The 18,227-nt window shown below is 43.1% G+C and overlaps 1 protein-coding gene across 3 annotated transcripts in view; it reads right to left on the reverse strand.

Annotated features, from left to right (window-relative positions):
• Positions 1-5,881: 5,881 nt before the first annotated feature.
• Positions 5,882-18,227, reverse strand: part of slc4a3 (solute carrier family 4 member 3) — a 32,449-nt gene continuing 20,103 nt past the window's right edge. For 2 of the 3 annotated variants that reach the window (XM_035175231.2, XM_035175234.2), the window contains 14 exons: positions 15,873-16,056; positions 15,058-15,163; positions 14,663-14,847; positions 14,362-14,581; positions 13,861-14,076; positions 13,626-13,774; positions 13,344-13,538; positions 13,018-13,209; positions 12,427-12,516; positions 12,172-12,338; positions 11,799-12,052; positions 11,303-11,472; positions 10,496-10,669; positions 5,882-9,389 (listed from right to left, as the gene is read on the reverse strand). In XM_035175231.2, the coding sequence (XP_035031122.1) occupies positions 9,312-9,389; positions 10,496-10,669; positions 11,303-11,472; positions 11,799-12,052; positions 12,172-12,338; positions 12,427-12,516; positions 13,018-13,209; positions 13,344-13,538; positions 13,626-13,774; positions 13,861-14,076; positions 14,362-14,581; positions 14,663-14,847; positions 15,058-15,163; positions 15,873-16,056 (2,380 nt within the window). In that variant the 3' untranslated portion in view covers positions 5,882-9,311. The remainder of the gene's footprint in view (positions 9,390-10,495; positions 10,670-11,302; positions 11,473-11,798; positions 12,053-12,171; positions 12,339-12,426; positions 12,517-13,017; positions 13,210-13,343; positions 13,539-13,625; positions 13,775-13,860; positions 14,077-14,361; positions 14,582-14,662; positions 14,848-15,057; positions 15,164-15,872; positions 16,057-18,227) is intronic. The other variant, XR_004698207.2, reaches the window with a different exon arrangement.

Raw genomic sequence — 18,227 nt, forward strand, 5'->3', positions numbered from 1 at the left:
TAACTAGATTAGTAAATTACAGAACCTTGTACAGACGTAACATGAGTAAAGAGCTAATGTGATGTAACAAAGCAGTATTACCTTTTACAGTGTACATTTCTGACTGTACGTTTCAACTGTGCTCCTGAAACATCCGTCTTTCAGAGAGTCATTAGTCGGGACAGATGCAAAACCACAGAGTGGCGGTTACATTTTCCACAGGAAATACATCCATATGGAGGAAGTGAAACGAGAGGCTACATTCGGGAGGATTCTGCGATTTGTAACGAGCAGGATTCGTTCAAAAAATGACTTTATGTGATTGTGAAAGGAAAAGGTTTGTAAATGCCTATAAAACAATTAGTATTAGGAACATTTTTGCAATATCATTAATAACTAGCCACACTGATGGATGTAGATAGATTCAAGATATACAATACATTCTGTAAAACCTCAGAGCAAATTGTTCTCCAGAGCTTTTGTATGTATGTTTGCATAAACTTGAAAGATTCAGCAGCTTCAGTAGTATTTTCAATATCCTGACACAAATAACAAACACATGAAACCATGGTAACGCCAGTGGTGTTGTTGGTGCTAAGATAAAAAAATCAAAGAAGCTTAAAGTACTAATACAACTTTAAATTAAATCATTGTTAACATCCTGCCCAGCAACAAAGGGAGACGTTTCTCTCAGGAGTTGTTAGAGAACAAAACCGAGCGAAGAGAAGAGTGAATACGAGTTATACAGAAACACGACTTGTGATTGTTGATGCTGAGCTGCATCTGCTGAATGTTTAAAAAGCCAAGAGATTGCTAACACATGGGTTAAATAAACAACATTTTAATTTGATAATATGTCAGTGTTTTTGTTTCCAGCTTGTTCTGCTGACCCCAAGCAGCCAAAGTATGAATTAGTGAAGCTTTAAGTTATGAGGGTGCATTGATCAATACTCATTAGGTGATTTTGATTCCATCTTGTACACAAGTGAATCTCAGCGTCTATTAGCTTCATGGCAAATGTATGTTTTCACGATTATGAATTTCAAAGCAACAGAGTTTTATTTTTATTTTTCAGTGGATTAAGTTGTTAACCTTGGCCTTCAGGAAATTAAGTAATTAAAAAATGATTCCCTGAAATGCAAGTTGACCCAAAAAGTGCCTTTTGGTTGTAGACGTTTTCTGTTTGTGTGTTTTCTGTGTTCTGGTTTTGTAAATAAGAAAAAAACAGCCTGGCAACCTGTCGAAGGTATTTCTCCACCTTCCGCTCGGATGGCAGAACACAGTCCTGACCCTGAACGAGAATATTAACAAAACACTGATGTATTTGAGATACCAGCATACGCGCATGTTGACATTGAGGCCTCTCAGTTCCAGTGTCCCTCGGGGGGACTGTGTGTGGAACATGTCTGAGTGTAGCATGGGAACCGCCATCATCGGTCTGGGAAAGGAAGCAGGCTGTCTGTTGCACGATCCAATTATCTCCGGGTTGCACCAATGGGGAAAGTGGATGAGATAACCGCAGAAGCTCTTTGTGAACATGCTAGTTGGCTGCTTCCATTCACGGCTTCAACCGGGGATCTAAAAGGGAAAATAATAACAGCAGCGGGAAAAATCTCAGGTATGTCCACGCAGAGCATTTTCCTCTCTGTCACTTTTAACATTCAATATCTGTATTAGACTATTGATAAATGTATTGAGTTCAATATCTCATGGTTTTGACTAGTTTAGATAATGTGGAAAACATTAAACCCATTTATTTCACAGTTTGATACATTTCTTAAATATCTGGTAATGGATCTGGCAGTGTCATCATATTTTCTTCATACAAGCAGCAAAAGAGTGTGTGTGTGTGTGTGTGTGTGTGTGTGTGTGTGTGTGTGTGTGTGTGTGTGTGTGTGTGTAGAAGGGGAGGCAATCTCTCATCTCATCTGTTTTCCAGCCACGAGATAAATGCATTAATTTGTGGGAATGTCCAGGAAGCAGATGGCTGTCACGTCTGCTTCATGCAGAACTTAATGTTATTGTTTGAAATATTGATTGTCTTTCTAAGCGTGGTGATGAACTTGCAGTGGAAACTGTTTCAAGATGCAGCTTGGGATAAAAATGGTCAAATGTAAATATCATATTTTACATTCAAGGAGAATCAGTATGAGTCTGAACATGGGAGTTTTTGCTCTGTGTATAAAACATGCATTGCCTTGGTAATGTGGTTATTCAGTCAATGTTCTATCAGGTGCTTGATCTCTCCAGTGTGGAGGAGGACTCAGAGAACATGGATTCTCACGCTGGACAGAGTGAGCCCACATGACAGATATACTCCCAAACTAAGATGACAAATATTCTGCAAGATTAGGTTGTTTACAGAGGAAGCAGAGAATCCATCCCTCACATAGTTATTTGGGGAAAAACACAGATTGAACTCTACATATAGAAATGATCCCTGGTTTGTTCCAGACTTGTCTGTTTATTTTCTTTATTGTAGAACAAGTCCTTCACCATGTTTTTCTCTGACAGATGGAGTTGACTGTGTGTTTTCTGGCTCTTGGCTTCATAAGGACAGGTGAGCAGTCCACCGATAAGAAGTCCGGTGGTTCGAACCCCTTGAAAACTGTGCATTGCAAAGAAGCTCTGTATGGATTTGTGCTTTGAGTGATTGATAAGACTAAAAGCTCGACATAAATACAGTTCAGATATCGTTCACCATTCAGGCAAAATCATCTCTGGCAAAAAATATCAAATGTGGAACTGGACTACGGGGGGAACGGCAGTTAGAGAACCACACTGTTCTAAAGGACAAAGCCATGTAGTCACATTATACTAATTCTAACAACACATAATATCAATGACAAATGTGGATGATTTAAATTGTTTATATACTATTTTCTATAAAGTATTTGCCACCAAAACATGAACGCCGATGTAATTTTGTAACTAAAGTGAATTCTGTCATTTTTTTTAGTTTGATTACTTTGCTCATTTGATGTTTATCCATCACACATCAGACGATCAACGTCTCGGACCGACTCTGACTCTGTCTCTGATGCTGAGTTTCCTTTTCTTCAGGATTGGCTGCCAAAAGAATTGCTCCGCCATGTGACCAGCACATGTTCCACAGTGATGTTGACATCTGTCTGTCGGCATTCAACAACAGCATGGAGACAAGCGGCTTTCAGGACACGTGTACATGGCCTTCAGTAAATGGGTAAATTACATTTTTTATTTATTCATCATTTAGCTTAAGAACTGTTCTTTCCCTAAATACAAATATCATACAAAACTAGACAACACTACAACACTGACATGATTAATTGTGTGTGATCAGCAAACACATGCAGCTGCTTTGTAAAAAGGCTCCTGGCAGCCGTGAGCCTGTGTTCTGTTCGGTCCCTGCGATGCACGTGTGGCTCGGAGCCGCTCCTGAGCTCAACATGCGGCCCAGAGGGTGAAGACTCTGGAAGGCTGCGCCACAGAGGCACATTACACTCTTTTTATGGCATTCTCAGTCAAGATATATGACCCCCAGTCATGGGAAAGTCAGGTACTTTGCTGTTTCCTGGCTTCATTTGGCGCAGGTCAAAGTTTCAGCTAATTAGTCATCATTTAATGAAAAAAGTGCGAGACTGGTGCTCCCGGGCTCATATTCCCAGACAGCAGCTGTTTCACTCTTGCTGTTCTGCCGACGTTGGGGTTTAATTATGGCTGTAATAATCCATATTTTACTGCTAACATGGTTGGAGGCTGTACTCCCATAGAGCTCAAATGGCGTGCGAGGGCGGAGCATCCGTCATCACGAAGAGCCAAGCTTGTTGATCAGGCTTCCAGCTGCAAGGCTCGAATTGAATCTGTTTCGTGTTTTCCACCCTTAAAATCTCTTGGTGAGAACTGCTTGCAAAATTTATGCCGCTGCAGTGAGACTGTGGTCGATTACTCGCCCATTAGACGAGACAAAGTGAAATGTAAGCTGCCTCCTCAACATCGGTGGGGGACTGTTACATCCATAATGAGCTGGGAGTCTCCATCGCTCCATGATTTGTCTCAGAGGATTTAATACATCTCAGTTTTCGTCTTCTGAAGCTGCCCAAAATCAAAGACGCTGTGTGGGGTTGAATTGATTGAGAGCCAAAGGCAAACAACAGGCCAGCAGGGATATGTTTTCACAGCTTCATGCAACTGGAAAGGTCATCAACAGAATGACCAAATCCTTAAAATCCAAACTTGTAGAGCAAGTGTGAGCCGTTTAACGTTGTCCTCTGACTTGTTCTCAATCTCTGCAGCGTCTACAACCAGCTGATGATGTGTGTGAACGACACGGCCGTAATGTCTCGGTGCAAGGGATACGGGTCTCTGGTGGACGAGGTCTACTTGGCTGTCCACAGGACGTGCTTTTCACTCTGTGGACAGGTCCGCGACCCCCCCCTCTTCACTCTGATGATGTTAATATCACCTTTCATCATTATCACCCTCCTGATGCCTTTTCTGTGTCTTCCTCTCACCACCAAGGGACACAATAAATATTTGATCAGGGGTCTGATGAGTTGAGCTGACGTAAATACTCAACAGCACATGTTGTGTGTTCTCATCAGCACATGGACGTGCACCGACTGCCCTCTGCCAGAAGCCGACTTTACCACGACTCTTGCTAACTTGTGGCTTATGAAGAAACTGTTCATGCGCACTGAGTTGTTTTTTATTTATTGATTTCAGATAAATGAACTCTCCAACCTTTAACCTTGTTGGCTTAACAAACTTGCCACTTAGATAGATATTTGTCTTTGCTACTACTGTGTAATTTTAGATTTACTATGTGACTTTCATCGTATCGAATTACAAATACACAAAATAACTAGTTTGGTTTGCTAAAAAGTTACTATGAGTAACAATAGTTAATCCAGAAAGTCCCTTAGTTCAAATCTGCCCCACAATTTAATGAGTTATTTCTTGGTCCTCGTCTCAACGATGTATGTTTTGTGGAAATCGGTACTCGTTGTTTTGGCATAATCCGGTTGACAATCCGATTGTTCACTGCAAACAAACCACTAGCTTTTCTTTTCAAAGTGCCCATTTATATGCAATATTTTCTATTAGTATTCAACGTGATCGAGTCTTCATTGTTATAGTCGAACATTACTTTGCCTAATATCCGAGCAGCACCGTGTGGTATTTACTTTAACTGTCAAACTATTTATTGTTGAAACACATCATCGTGTGTCATGATGTGTTTCTCTACGGCTGGGTGGGTTCTGTAAATCACTATATGCCCCTATAGCATATGGATTTATTCTGTAGACATAGAAAACGGATATTTGACTGTGTGAGTACTCTGCTGTGAATGTATTAACTTTCTGAGACTCATTATTTTGTTTTCCGTGGTTAATCCCACCCGTCTGGCCCCTACAGCACGTATACAAAAACAAAAGGCTCCAAGATTTACTGCACTGTTTCACACCAACTGCACTTCTGAATGTGATATGTAAAAAAAAATAATTAAGGATTCCGTTTGTATTTGAAACACATAATAAATATTTATTTCAGACAAAAAAATAACATTTGACAGTCTTTTGAAAACCTCTTTACAGAAATAGCAAGATGGAGCTGCTCTTCAAGACCTGTGTGTCACGAGCAAACCGCATTGTGTAACTCGTCACGTTACGATGCATCGATGTATTGTTGTGTCGTGTTGTGTAGCGCTAACATTCCTCGACAAGTAGCAGATCAGGGCTTGTCGCTGTGAGTTTGGTGAAGAATGGCCGTCTGTGCTCTTGAGGTTCCAAAATGCCTATTGCAGCTTTGGAGATGATATTTTATGGAAACTAAGATAGGTGTTAAAACTGGAAAAAATACTATTGTGGCATCATCCGAATTCTGTCACAACAATAATAATATAATAATAAAATATATACCATTTATAAGGACAGCATTTTATTTACAGGAAAGGATATCACCAACAATATGAAAAAAAATAATGGCATTCTGTAGCTTTAATTCTTTAGAGCTTGAGAAAATCAGCATGACGTCTGATTTCTAGTTAAATAACGGTTAAATAAAACATGATTAAATATCGGAGAACTCAAAAAGCGTCAATGTTTTTCACTCGAACCAATAGAGATGAATCAAAAGAGGTTCAAGACCTAACACATGCTTATATTTGGGTGGGTCGTCTGTTGCTGCTACTGTGGTCGAAACAGATGAAACATATCGAGGGGTCACGTTGTAACATCCAGCGCCCAGACAGGACCAAGGGGCAGCATCCCACCTTCTATAATCCTAAATAATACCGGCGATTTCATTTCCCCCCCCATGTGTAAACACTGAAAGGATGTTTTGCTGAGTAGGACTCTGGTCGGGTGAGTCTGGGCTGCTGCCTCCTCCAATACAACAAGTCTTGTCATAATAAAAGCATGTGCATGTGTTGAACAGTCTTAGCAGATTTGTGTGACGTACAAAGACACACGGCTGTTAGTGTGCTACTTTGGATTCAATCAACCTTTTATTTAAATAAGATTTAAATCGAATGGCTTGATCCTTATCAGGTCAAAGCTATTTGATCAAGTCCATCAAATGGTTTGCATTTAATTACCTGAACAGAAGTTAGCTATGGAAGTTAACATTAGGTTCACAGTTTTAATTTTAATCATATAACTTAATTATATTCCAGGTTGATTCCAATATAAAGTGCCGAAACGCAGGAGCCTGAGGTCATGTCCTTTCTATTGTTCTCTGGTAGTTTGTGGACCTGAAGTGTAGATAATAATTTTAAATACTGCATAGTAGTAGTAGTCTTTTTTTGGGGGGGGGGGCAAAATCTAAATGAAATACATGTTCAAGGGGGGAAAACAGCTTTTAGAAAATCATACAGGGATAAGGTGAAAGAAATGTTTTGAGTTAAATAAAACAACAAACAAAATAAATAAATGAAACTCGGGATAATATTCACATTAATAGAAATTTTGAAATTCGAGCCTCTTCATTGACACTGACTCATAATCCCTTTTGAGTCCTGAATGCATCTCTAACCCTGAACAGTAGCTTCAACTTGTTGCTGGTCACCCAGTAGCTCTAAAGACTTCCATGAATTGGTATCAGCTGAATCTGACCAGGTCGATCATGTGCCTGAAAACACCGGCAGCCAAGCATCAGCATTTAAAATGTCATGAGCACAGTGGGGCCAAATCTAATGGAGACACAAATTCCTGTCCTTGCAATAAGCGGAACACACGATCACGTGGTTGAAAAAGGTCCATTACCAGCACAGCAGTGGAGTGAAGCTGCGACAGAGCGCTAATGCAAAGCACATTGAGTAACTCATTAACTCCGTGAGCAGCCGAGGGAAACGCCGACTCCAGCAGGTGGATGCTTCACGTCAAAGTGGAGGCCTCGTTCACAGTCCGATCCCAGGTCACCTCGATGGAGTCGACACGTTATTCTCTCTCCTCTGTCGTGTGACACAAAATCCTGCTGTATATATATTTTGCATTGCACATGTTAGATTGCCTTGACCGCTTTATGTACAAAGGACGACAACAAACTAAAAAGGCTGGGAACCAATATTTACAGATCGAAGGTCAGTTTCCCCTGAGACAGGATTCTTGCATGGCTTATAATTTAGGACATGGTTGTGTGAAATGAACTTGTGGCTGTGACATACATACATTTAAACACACTGCTGACCCTTAACAATATTTAAGCTCAATATTTTGAATGCCACTATCTGTGCCTTCACTTTTAAGCAGCGTTTTTTAACCAGAAACCCCTTCAGCTGCCTCACAGTGTCTGTGCACTGTTTGTCCTGTGTTCCTGTGCAGTGCGTTTAAATATGACCGGTGTTTGGAGATGACGGAATCCTGCACACAGCTTCTTCTGAACATTTTTGTTTGGTGACGAAGATGTGCAGGAGCCATCTCCCAGTTTGACCTGCGTCCATCATACTGGCTTTTTCTTGGTTATTCTCCGACTTAGGCAAAGGTGCAAAGATGATATTGTGAGTGTTGGGAATGTACAGAACATCCCAACACTCCGGTCTCATCTGTTTCTAAATGCCTTATGCAATTTGGTGCCATTTTTCCAAACAGTATAGCTCTGGCAGTGTTGTCTGTGCGGCAGAAGTCAGGTTTCTGAGAAGCGTTTCCAATTATGTAATGGGTTTCGCAGTATGGGAGGTGAAAACTAAATCTCTCTGTATTTTTAAAACCACTCGGAGCACAGATGGTTCATTATAATTCCAAGTTCACAGTCTTACTGTACAAAGCATCATTCATACATTCCGCCAAACACTCAACTGTTCCCCGGCAATTTTAGCACTTGTATGTTTGCTTAGTTTCCAGTCAAGTGTGTCATTAAAAAAACGCACAACACTGCGAAAAAATCGTGAAGGGACGGATGAATCATTGTTTTAGTGCGTCAACCTACATAGTGTTATTTTTTGTATCTCATCTTAAATCTGAAGCTGTTGAAGAGTCTCTGAGGATCTGGACACAAAATAAAGTAGAAAAATAAGGTTGAGACCATGTTCGCTATTTAGTTATACATCCGAGGTCACAGTAATAGGCCCAGTGGACTGGTATGTTGGGCATCGAACACCTAACAAAGTACAGTAACACCCCTTGAAGGCTCGGTGGAGATTTTACTATCAGGAGGAGGCTTTGTGCCCCTGGGACTCGACAACAGACAGGAACACTACTTCACTCCTTGTCCGCACATCGTTGCAACCTACAGGAAATGTCAGTAGTAAAGGCCGCTAAACTATGACGGCAGTGGAATTCTCTCGGGGCTTAAGGGTCACGTCACCTGCACAAAAATACATTTTGATGAATGTCCGCTTCCTGAATGAAATGAGAGGAAATTGACCAGATTTCCCACTTTTCGCTGCCAAAATCAGCCTAAATCATCATCATCACCACCAGCTGTCGTCCGGGAGGTCACCATCATCATTGCACTCATGCCCAGAAACCTGCGTGGTAGTTAAAGGGATAGACGGGATAAAAAAAGTTGGATTAAGTGTTTGTGTGGTTTGCAGCTTCCACTTCAGACAGGGTGCGCAGAGCTGTTCGCCTCTGACAGAACATCTTCAGGGAGGTTAACACAACACCAGTACCACCACTACCACCACCACCACCACCACCACCACAGAGATCTAACACGAGGTGTGCTCTTTTGAAAAACTGGAATAAACAAAGCTAAGTAAGTAATTATCCAGCTACAGCTTTGTGTATATTTTACAAACACCATTATGGTAGCTCCTCTCGCTCTGCTGAGGTGTTCCAGAGAGGCCTCCTCTGATTGGTCAGAGCTGCAGGAACGGAGGAGGTGCGGTCGGCCGGGCCCCATTTTGAGATTTACACAAGCATGTGGATCTCGTTGTACTCGTCCCGTCCGTCTTCATCGAAGTTGGGAGTATCTTCGTCACAGTCCAGCTGCGGAAAGACGAATGAACTTCAGTCAGTTTCATTCAAAGTTTGCTCAGGTCCTGTTTGGATTTAGATTTTTTGGGCTTTCAACCGAACTCTGTGGACTGAATATCCAATCAACAACATTCAGTGTTTCCTCATAATTATCTAGACGGTGGCAGCTCTAACTCGGTATCTCTAACTTGGTGTGTTCAGCCGTGTGACCATGCTATGATCCATAAAGTTTTTACTCTCCACGCAGACAGTCAGAGCTCGTAGTTTCATCTGGTAACTGTCACCGGGATCCTGACGGTGACCTTTGTGCGCGATTAAATTAAGTCTGTAGGAAATGCTGACAGAAGAAAAATTGGGTCTATGTTCTCTGATATCTTATTTAAGTATTCATTTAAAAGCTAAACTACTGATAGGTCCATTACTTATTAAAGGCAAAGATAAACATTTTGAGAAATACACTTAGTGATATCTTTAGACTTCAGAAGTAAAAGGCCACAGCCAGCACACGAAAAGCTTAGGTTCAAAATAACTAAATAACAAACCAAGAAATATAAATAAAAACTGACGTGCACAGAGCAATGTGTATATAAGAATGAAGGCTGGAGGGATCTAACATCATGGAGGTCGAATTCTAATAACTTTTCAAGTTTAACTTAATTTTCTGGTGGTTTAGGGAAATTCTCTAGTGCCTCAAGTTCATGAGGTCGTTTGGATGAACACAGCTCACACGGTGGTCAAGCTAAGAACAAATCTGTTTATCCAAGCTCCTGAAAAAGTCGACATTTTGGAAATAGAAGGTTTGAATCCGACAGCGATGACACGTATGGGTTGAGGGGATCAGACCAAGAAAACATGAAGTGCGACCTCACGGTGGGTCGCAGATCTTCGTCTGGTTAGAACCGACGGCAAAAAGAAATATTTGCATATCATTCGAAAATATTTGGATGAGAACACTGTCCATAATCACACAGGAGAAAATCAAGAAGAATGTCGAGCTCATGCCAACATCCATCTCAAGTTTAATTCAATGTAAAATAAGTTTAGGTTCCAGTACATCAGAGCAGATGATTGTGGCCCAGGTTCAAACTTCCCTGGAAGGTCTCTGCTGCCCAACTCACCGCTTGGAGCTCACGCTCCTGAAAGATCCTGGAGAGGACGAGGCGGCGCAGCGGCACCGTCATGATGAGGACGAAGGGGAACGCCAGCGAGGCCACAGTGGACTTCACTACCCACAGAGCCACGATGCACGCCAACTGGATGATGGTGAACATGTTCATCCGCCATGTCTTCACCTGAAGCGACACACGTGTGGTTGGTTAATGGGTAAGAAAACCAAAAGACAATAAACCGCAGTACACACACACAGAGGCGTGCACACACAGAGGCGTGCACACACAGAGGCGTGCACACACAGAGGCGTGCACACACACAGAGGCGTACACACACACAGAGGCGTGCACACACACAGAGGCGTACACACACACAGAGGCGTACACACACACAGAACTGTACACACACAGAGACACACACACAGGCCCTCAAAGACACATGAATCACACATTCCCACACTGCTCCCCTGCAGAATGAAACTCTCACAGGGTTTTAGCTCCACCTAGTGGATCAGTAAATTAATGAGACAAATTAATGTTATGGATTTTTTATTATTACTATTGAGGAATAAACCTTAAATCATCAACCAGTAATTTAAACTTCGAACCCAAAATGGAAGCAATAATTACCTGTTGTATCTTATTTGTATTTAAATAAACCCTTTTCTCTAGTTTGCATACATATAACAGTGACTGGATTATGATTATAAGTTATTATAAGATGCATATCAACACTTGCAGAGCTGCAGACATCTGGATAATGCTCATGGAATCATAAAGGTGTTTTTATATGGTTGTGGCTGCTGTTGTTTTTACCTTGGTGACGTAGATGTGGTCGGGGTGGTGCTTGGCGGGCGTGACCATCAGGGTGATGCGCTCATACAGCTGGATGCCCGTCAGAGAGGTGACCCCCATGTACAGGAAGATACCGAAGAGCACGGCCAGGGGGATGAGGCGCAGCACGTCCGTCATCACTATGGACATGCCTGATGGGCGGAGACGGGTTAACAGGGACGTTTTTATATAATGAAATTGCTGTTGTTGACCTGATCCACCAGCATCATCACAGGCCAAGGAAACAGGTCATTCCAAATAGGTGGGTTAAGAATGTGTACTGCACTAGCATTAGACATTTCAAACTGTACGCTTTACTTTGAAGAGAGAAATGCATTGAGGATGAAGACAGTTTTGACTGCAGTTCCTTGCACGCCGCCTTTCCAGCGTGTCGGCCTGTATGCTGGACGTTTATAATGGTCAACAAGCCCCCCCCCCACCCCACCCCATCCTTCCCATGCCCCTCGTTTCCTCTTACCGACAAGCACAGCCACAAGAAGCCCGGTCAGCCTCTGCTCTTTCACCTCCTGGATCATGGGCTTCTCGCCAGGCGCCGTGGCCTTGCTCATGACCGTGAGTGCGTTGACATGAGTGACAGAGCGGACAGTGGCCGCGGTGAGCCACGGCAGGCCGAAGAGGGGACAGAAGGCCCCCAGGATGACGATGAGCAGCAGGTCCAGGTGGAAACCGGAGCCTTTCACCAGACGACGCTCCTTCTTACTCACTATCAATCTGAGGCATTGAAAGAGGGATGAGACGATGTTTAAAAAGGTGGAAACTTCATATAGCGCAGTTTGTAAAGAGTATAAATGACTATGTATTACCACTGTGGATAATCACACTGTACGTACGAAGTAATCTGAGTTTCCATGAAGATGAGGATGAAGACGAGAAGCGCAGGTACAATACTTGCTGCCATCATCCAGGCTGGAAAAGGCTGCTTATCACCGAAGGGACTGATGAACCATCCTCTCTTTTCAGGGGACGTGACTGAAAAGCCCGACGGCACGTTGAGTTTCTGAAATCAGAATAAAGCGGTTATGTTTAAATAGAAACGTAGAGACTTATACAGCTGTAAAAAAACGATGTGACTGAAGTGCACTGACCTGTGTGTAAGTGTCAGTAATGGCGTAGTCCAACAACACTGAGACCAGAATTGAAATAGGGATGCCAAAGTCCCCGATGATTCTTCTGGCCTGAGGACATTGAGAAACCAAACATAAATACAAGGTGTCATGGTTTCCCAAGAGCTTCGGCTACTGTTGAGTTTACGCTGAGTTTACAAGACGTGGTTATAATGCTCCCTCTGTGAGCTACAGTGAATTCTATCAGAAAGAGACAATATGGGCTGACGAAGTATAATTTATCCATGTTTACGAGCAAAACTAGTGAAAAACATTAGCATTGTTTTCCACAGCTGGAGACAGATCTTCGTGAGGAATAAAGTTTGATACTAAACTTTTCTGCAAATCTAATGATTGCAAAAACTTACTTGTAGCCTTTAAAATAAGGCAAAGTTTATGATCATTAGAATGTATAAAACAAGACTCATCAACATGATCAGTTTAAATAGCGACATCAACACAAACTGTAAATTATATATTTTTCCTCTACACAGCTTCATCTTTTCACAAGAAAGTATAATGGGTATAATTCAATGTTCACACAGTTTAAATTAAAGGTGTTTAAATGATTACCTTGCCACCTAAGAATCGACTGTTTCTGAATTTCCTGAGGAAGAAAGCAACAAAGAAGGTGCCGAGCATAAGGACCATAGAGAGGAGAGCGGTGTTGGGCTGGTTGAAGACGGGGATGTCGTCATCGTGCAGCACAGTAGCTGGGGTCAAATCACTGGTGTACAAGGACATCAGAGGATGTTCCTTAAACACCTGGAAACAAGACGGGAGCCACAACTCATCATCCAGCGACTGTAAACTGTAACTTGAGCTTTTTGCAGTAAAGACCAGGGAAGGATGTTATAAACATGAACTTATAAACACTGCGGTGTCTAAATTCAGTTCACCTTGATGAGCTTGGAGAAGGTCTCATAGATGAAGATGAGGGAGATGAGGAAAGCAAAGATCTCCTGGGTAAAGGGCGAAATGTAGCGGACGAGGAAGCTGCCCTCCGCCGCCACCATCACCAGCACGATGACGATGAGCCAGAAACCGATCCACACCCGGCCCGTCAGGTACTCATAGTCGTGAGCTTGACAGAACTGAGTGAGAAGACGCAGACATTAGTGCATGTGGGTGATTGATAAACTCTGGGGGTGCTCCTGGGGGTGAAAACATCTCTCAGGTACCTTGTAGTAGGCCTCTTCAAACACCAACAAGGGTCCTGAGAAGCCAATGATGAGGAGCGGCTGACCAGCAAGCAGCGAGAATATGACCCCGAGAGTTGCAGTGGAAACGATAAGCTCAGTAACTCCCATCAGCCCCTCTGTTTTCTCTCCTGCGTGCAAAATAAACACAATGGAAAACATGCAGCAGATCAAAGTGGCAAATTCAATTGTCCTCATGTTGAGAGGTTCAGGTTACCCAGCAGGCCTCCGAAGGTTATAGTGGGCGACAGGGCCGCGAAGTAGATGAAGATGACGGCGGCGATGCACTGCATGTCCAGGGAATCTTTCAAGTCACTGACGTAGTGCGGGTAGCGGCGGCGGATGTCGTGGATCAGGCCTCCGAACGGGATCCCAGAGCGCATCAACGGATCCACCTCCTGGTCGCCCTCGCCCTCCTCCTCCGGGCTCACCTCTAGGAGGTAATAGATAATAATAGTAAAATGATAGCGATGATAATAATAATAATGATAACACAACAATATAAAAGTCAACAGTAACATTAAAGGGATATACTCATGAAAATGCAAACACCAAAATCGAAAGTTGACACATATCTTAAGAGTTCATTTATGCAGCATGTGTATTAGATCCATGGTTGATGTGAAGAATGCAGGAACGCACCACATTCTCACTTTTGAGAACATGGAACCAACATTTTTTGGGTATTCTTGATTGAAAAAGATGTATTGATTCAAACCATTGTTCTCCTGCACCACCCCGAATGAGGAGTGTTGCTTTTTGAGCTCGCGCTCCTTCCTCTTGCGCAGCATCTGCTTCTGGAAGTCAGCCACCGTTTTCAGGAGGTCTTTGCCCTCCACGTCCGAGGGCGGGATGACGATGCTGCAGTCCAAGAACTCGTTGATACCGTTCAGGAGGTCCTGTCTGTCGTCCGCAAAGTAGGCCACCTCGTGGAAGTTCTACGGCAAAACATAACCGGATGTCAGCACCAGAATGAGGAAGAAAGGAAATTCAGGACAACTACCGTACTTACAAATTACCTTGTCGGACATGAGGGTGGAGAAGGAGCGTCCGATCTCATGATAGTCCATGTTGGACTGACTGGGACCAAGCAGGACAAAAATGAAGCGAACGGGGACGGGGACCTCGAGCACGGACTCCAGAAGCACAGCCTCGTTCAGCCGGACGAACGCCATGGCCGGCTGCTCCAGAAACTCCACACAGCCTGACGGTGAAGAAACACAAACACAAAACTAGTAGAGATCGTCCACAGCTCCACATTAGGAGCACACTTTGTGATTTGACTTGGCGAACAGGAATTTACACATGGAACATTTACGACAAGCAGATTCATCTCTCGGTAGTTTATAAAAAGGAATAAATAATCATTCGTTTTATATTAATCGACTTTGTCCAAACTCCCTTTTTCGCTTACCGACTAAAACAATGACAGCTTCTGCGTCTTTGGGAATCTTGGCGAGCAGCTTCATGGATCTGGCTGCAGCTGGATGGCTCTCGGGAGGCAGAGGGTGGAGAGATTTCTTGGAGGGAGACAAGCACGGAGATGATCCACATGATTGTTCCAGTGTGATGTGACATCATATGGGACAAGCACACAGACATTATTGTGCAGATAGCGATGTACAGTACGTCTGAACCATAACACGTTAATGCGATTCATTTAACACCACGCAGCCACATGACTGCCTCTTCGTGTTTGAGGAGAATTTTGACCGTTTGGCTGTTTTAACATTTTAAGCCATGGGGAATATTAACTTTTCACAGCTAATGCATCAGGAGGCTTTAAGTAGAAACACCTGTAAGCTGACTGAAGACATAAGTCAACACATGTGACCCAGAGAGGCTTTTCTCTCCGACTTCAAGAGCTACCTACGCCACCTCTGACCTCATGGAAGGGTGTTTCAAAGGACAATGCCAGAGCCGCAGGTCTCACATCACAACTTTAGGGTAATCACGCTCAAATCTGTGCTTACTGCCGATCCTCAGAACTTAATGCAAACCATGAAGTCAGACAAGACGGCTTTTATCTCCGCTCGTTCAGATAGCTGAGCTCAATTATCCAAGTGGGTTCTTGTCAAAACTGGTTAATCGCTTCGGCTTTGGGGAACTGCATCGGCTGTGGTGTCTGCCTGCGTGGTTACATCACATCTGCTTCCATCCACGTCTCTCAGGACTGCTTTACAGTTCAGAACCAAAAAGAAATGTCCATAAAAAAACAAGCACACTTACAAAGAGGCTGACAAACACGTCTTGTTTGGGGTCATACACCGGCCCCTTGTTATCCTGGTGTTCATCGTGCTCCTCGGTCACTAGCGGCAGGTTGGTTTCAGGGGCGTGGTTGTGATTGAGGCTGCCATGCAGACTGCTGGATGAGTGGTGGCGGTGAAAGCGATGTTTGAAATCACTCGGATGGCTGCGGGGGAGAAACAGAAAGAAAGAAAATACGCTCACATCGATAATGTTCACAAATTGTGTATTGCAGGATTTAGCACTGGGTGGAGTGGCACAGCCAAGGTGGATGGGAATGTCAGTGGTTTATGAACTAAAGTAGTAAAAGTACATTTAAAAGTTTCGTCTCATGATTTGATAAATCTGCCTTAACTTGGACTTGCAGGATGATTTGGATTCTACAGAGACTCAGCTGTGATTCTTGTTCAACCATTTCTATTCTGAGAAGCTTCACTTCATGCAGCAGCAACACAGCTCGTTAATTTAGCAAAGTCATCATCGCAAAATCCTTCCCGACTCTAAACCACTTCTCAGGTCCAGCTAATGAGGAGAGCTGTGGGGAAGTTGCATTAAAACATCAGAGACACAGCTGGTGACTGATCTGTGGAGCTTTACAATCAGCACGTGCAAGAGAAGAAGAGTCTCACACAAGCAAAGGTTTCCAACATGGCTCTTTATCAACTGATCATCTCACTCATTACCTCACTCCAACTGGAAATGACAGCACCCCCCAAGACAAGAGAACGAGGTGTGACGCCAAAGTGGAATGTGATCGACGTGTTGAGAGAGCGATGAGCTAAATATTAGCTGCACCTCCGCGTGTTCACCCCATGAATCTGTTTTCTCTGACTGGTGATGACTCTTGTGTCTTGTATTTTCTTTCCAGTAGAAGCTGCTGGTAACATGCTGGGAATTTATAAGGAAAGGCTGTGAAAGATGGAATGAATGCATGAAGGCCTGCTGCTAAGAAGCTGGGCAGCTCAGCTAGGGAATCTTGTCACCATAATATTAGCAAAATCAGTGGAAGAAGGGGAAGTTCATTTTCCATCTTACTCTGAAGTCATTTCATAGCCTGTTTACTCTCAATCTTACCGCACTATAAAGGTGAGGAAACTTTCAAGTAGACATTCAAGCTCTCAGACAAATGGAAATCTGATAATATGCATAATTACATGACAACTGGACAAACTCTGTCTGCTGAGGAAATGCGATGAAAAGCTCCAACGCAGAAAGAAGCTTGTGTCTGAGGCTACGCTGCATGGTTACACATCTGAAATGACAATATTGTAGTAAGACATTAAATATTATTTACAGTGACTTCTGAAGTGGAACAAAGTCCAGATCAGGGGCCGGATCCAGGTATTTTCTTTTCACTTTCTTTAACATTGTGACATATTTATGGGCCTGATATCTGTGAGCGTGTGAAATGTGGTGCAGCCTGATTCGAGGGGACTGTTCGCCCTCGACAGGCGTATGCGCTCTAATGAGAGCTACTCTAGTTGTATTCCTAACAGGCCTGGTTTATCTCTCCTCCGGTAATTCAGTCTGGCAGCCGACATTTAGTGAACTTGTTTTTTTTCATTATGTAACTCTGCAGAATCCATAAAGCTGGGTGTGTAGCGCAGGATTCCATTGGCCGTGTGTTAGGTCAGTTTAGCTGTTGTGTCAATACAAGTGCCAATCAATAAGCTGAAAGAGCTGGAGATAGAGAGCAGGGTATGGGTTTGATGTATGTTCGCCAGTGCACAGGATCTGATGGAACTGTTTCCTCTGGTGTTGTGTGGGAATGAAAGGGATCAACTGTGAGGTTTTGTGTCTGTGCAGTTTTCAGGTGGACGAGTTGCAGCAGAATCTGCTTCCGCTTCCAGTGGATTAAATCCTCACACCCGATACTTTTCCCCACTGACCTTGATAGTGTGGTTGTCTGGAAAGAACCTGCTCATGTAGAAAAAAAACAAAGCACCAAAACACTCCCTGTCTGCACTGAATAAACAATGGAAGTGGATCGTTAGTGTAGTCGAGTCGAATCCTGGGTTTTTACGTCCGCATCATTTAAAATTTCAGATGTGTAATGAACCTGGATTTATGAAAAGCTGCAGTTGCTTTGAGAAAGTCTGGTCTCAAGCTTTTAAAGTTAATTTATTATAATCTCAGGACAGAGGGGACAGAGATTTTGATAAAGGCAGAGGTCAAAGGTCAAAACAGTTGTAGTACCTGAATTTCTAAATCTAAAGGTCCAGGCTATTAATGTGACACAAGTACTTACTCAAGCATGGTTGAGTTTAGACCAGATGAGATCCGATTTTTTTAAATTCTCCTCTAAACCAGACAAATCGTTTACTGAACTGAAGCATT

Source organism: Hippoglossus stenolepis, chromosome 13 (genome assembly GCF_022539355.2).
Source record: "Hippoglossus stenolepis isolate QCI-W04-F060 chromosome 13, HSTE1.2, whole genome shotgun sequence".
Lineage (NCBI taxonomy): Eukaryota > Metazoa > Chordata > Actinopteri > Pleuronectiformes > Pleuronectidae > Hippoglossus > Hippoglossus stenolepis.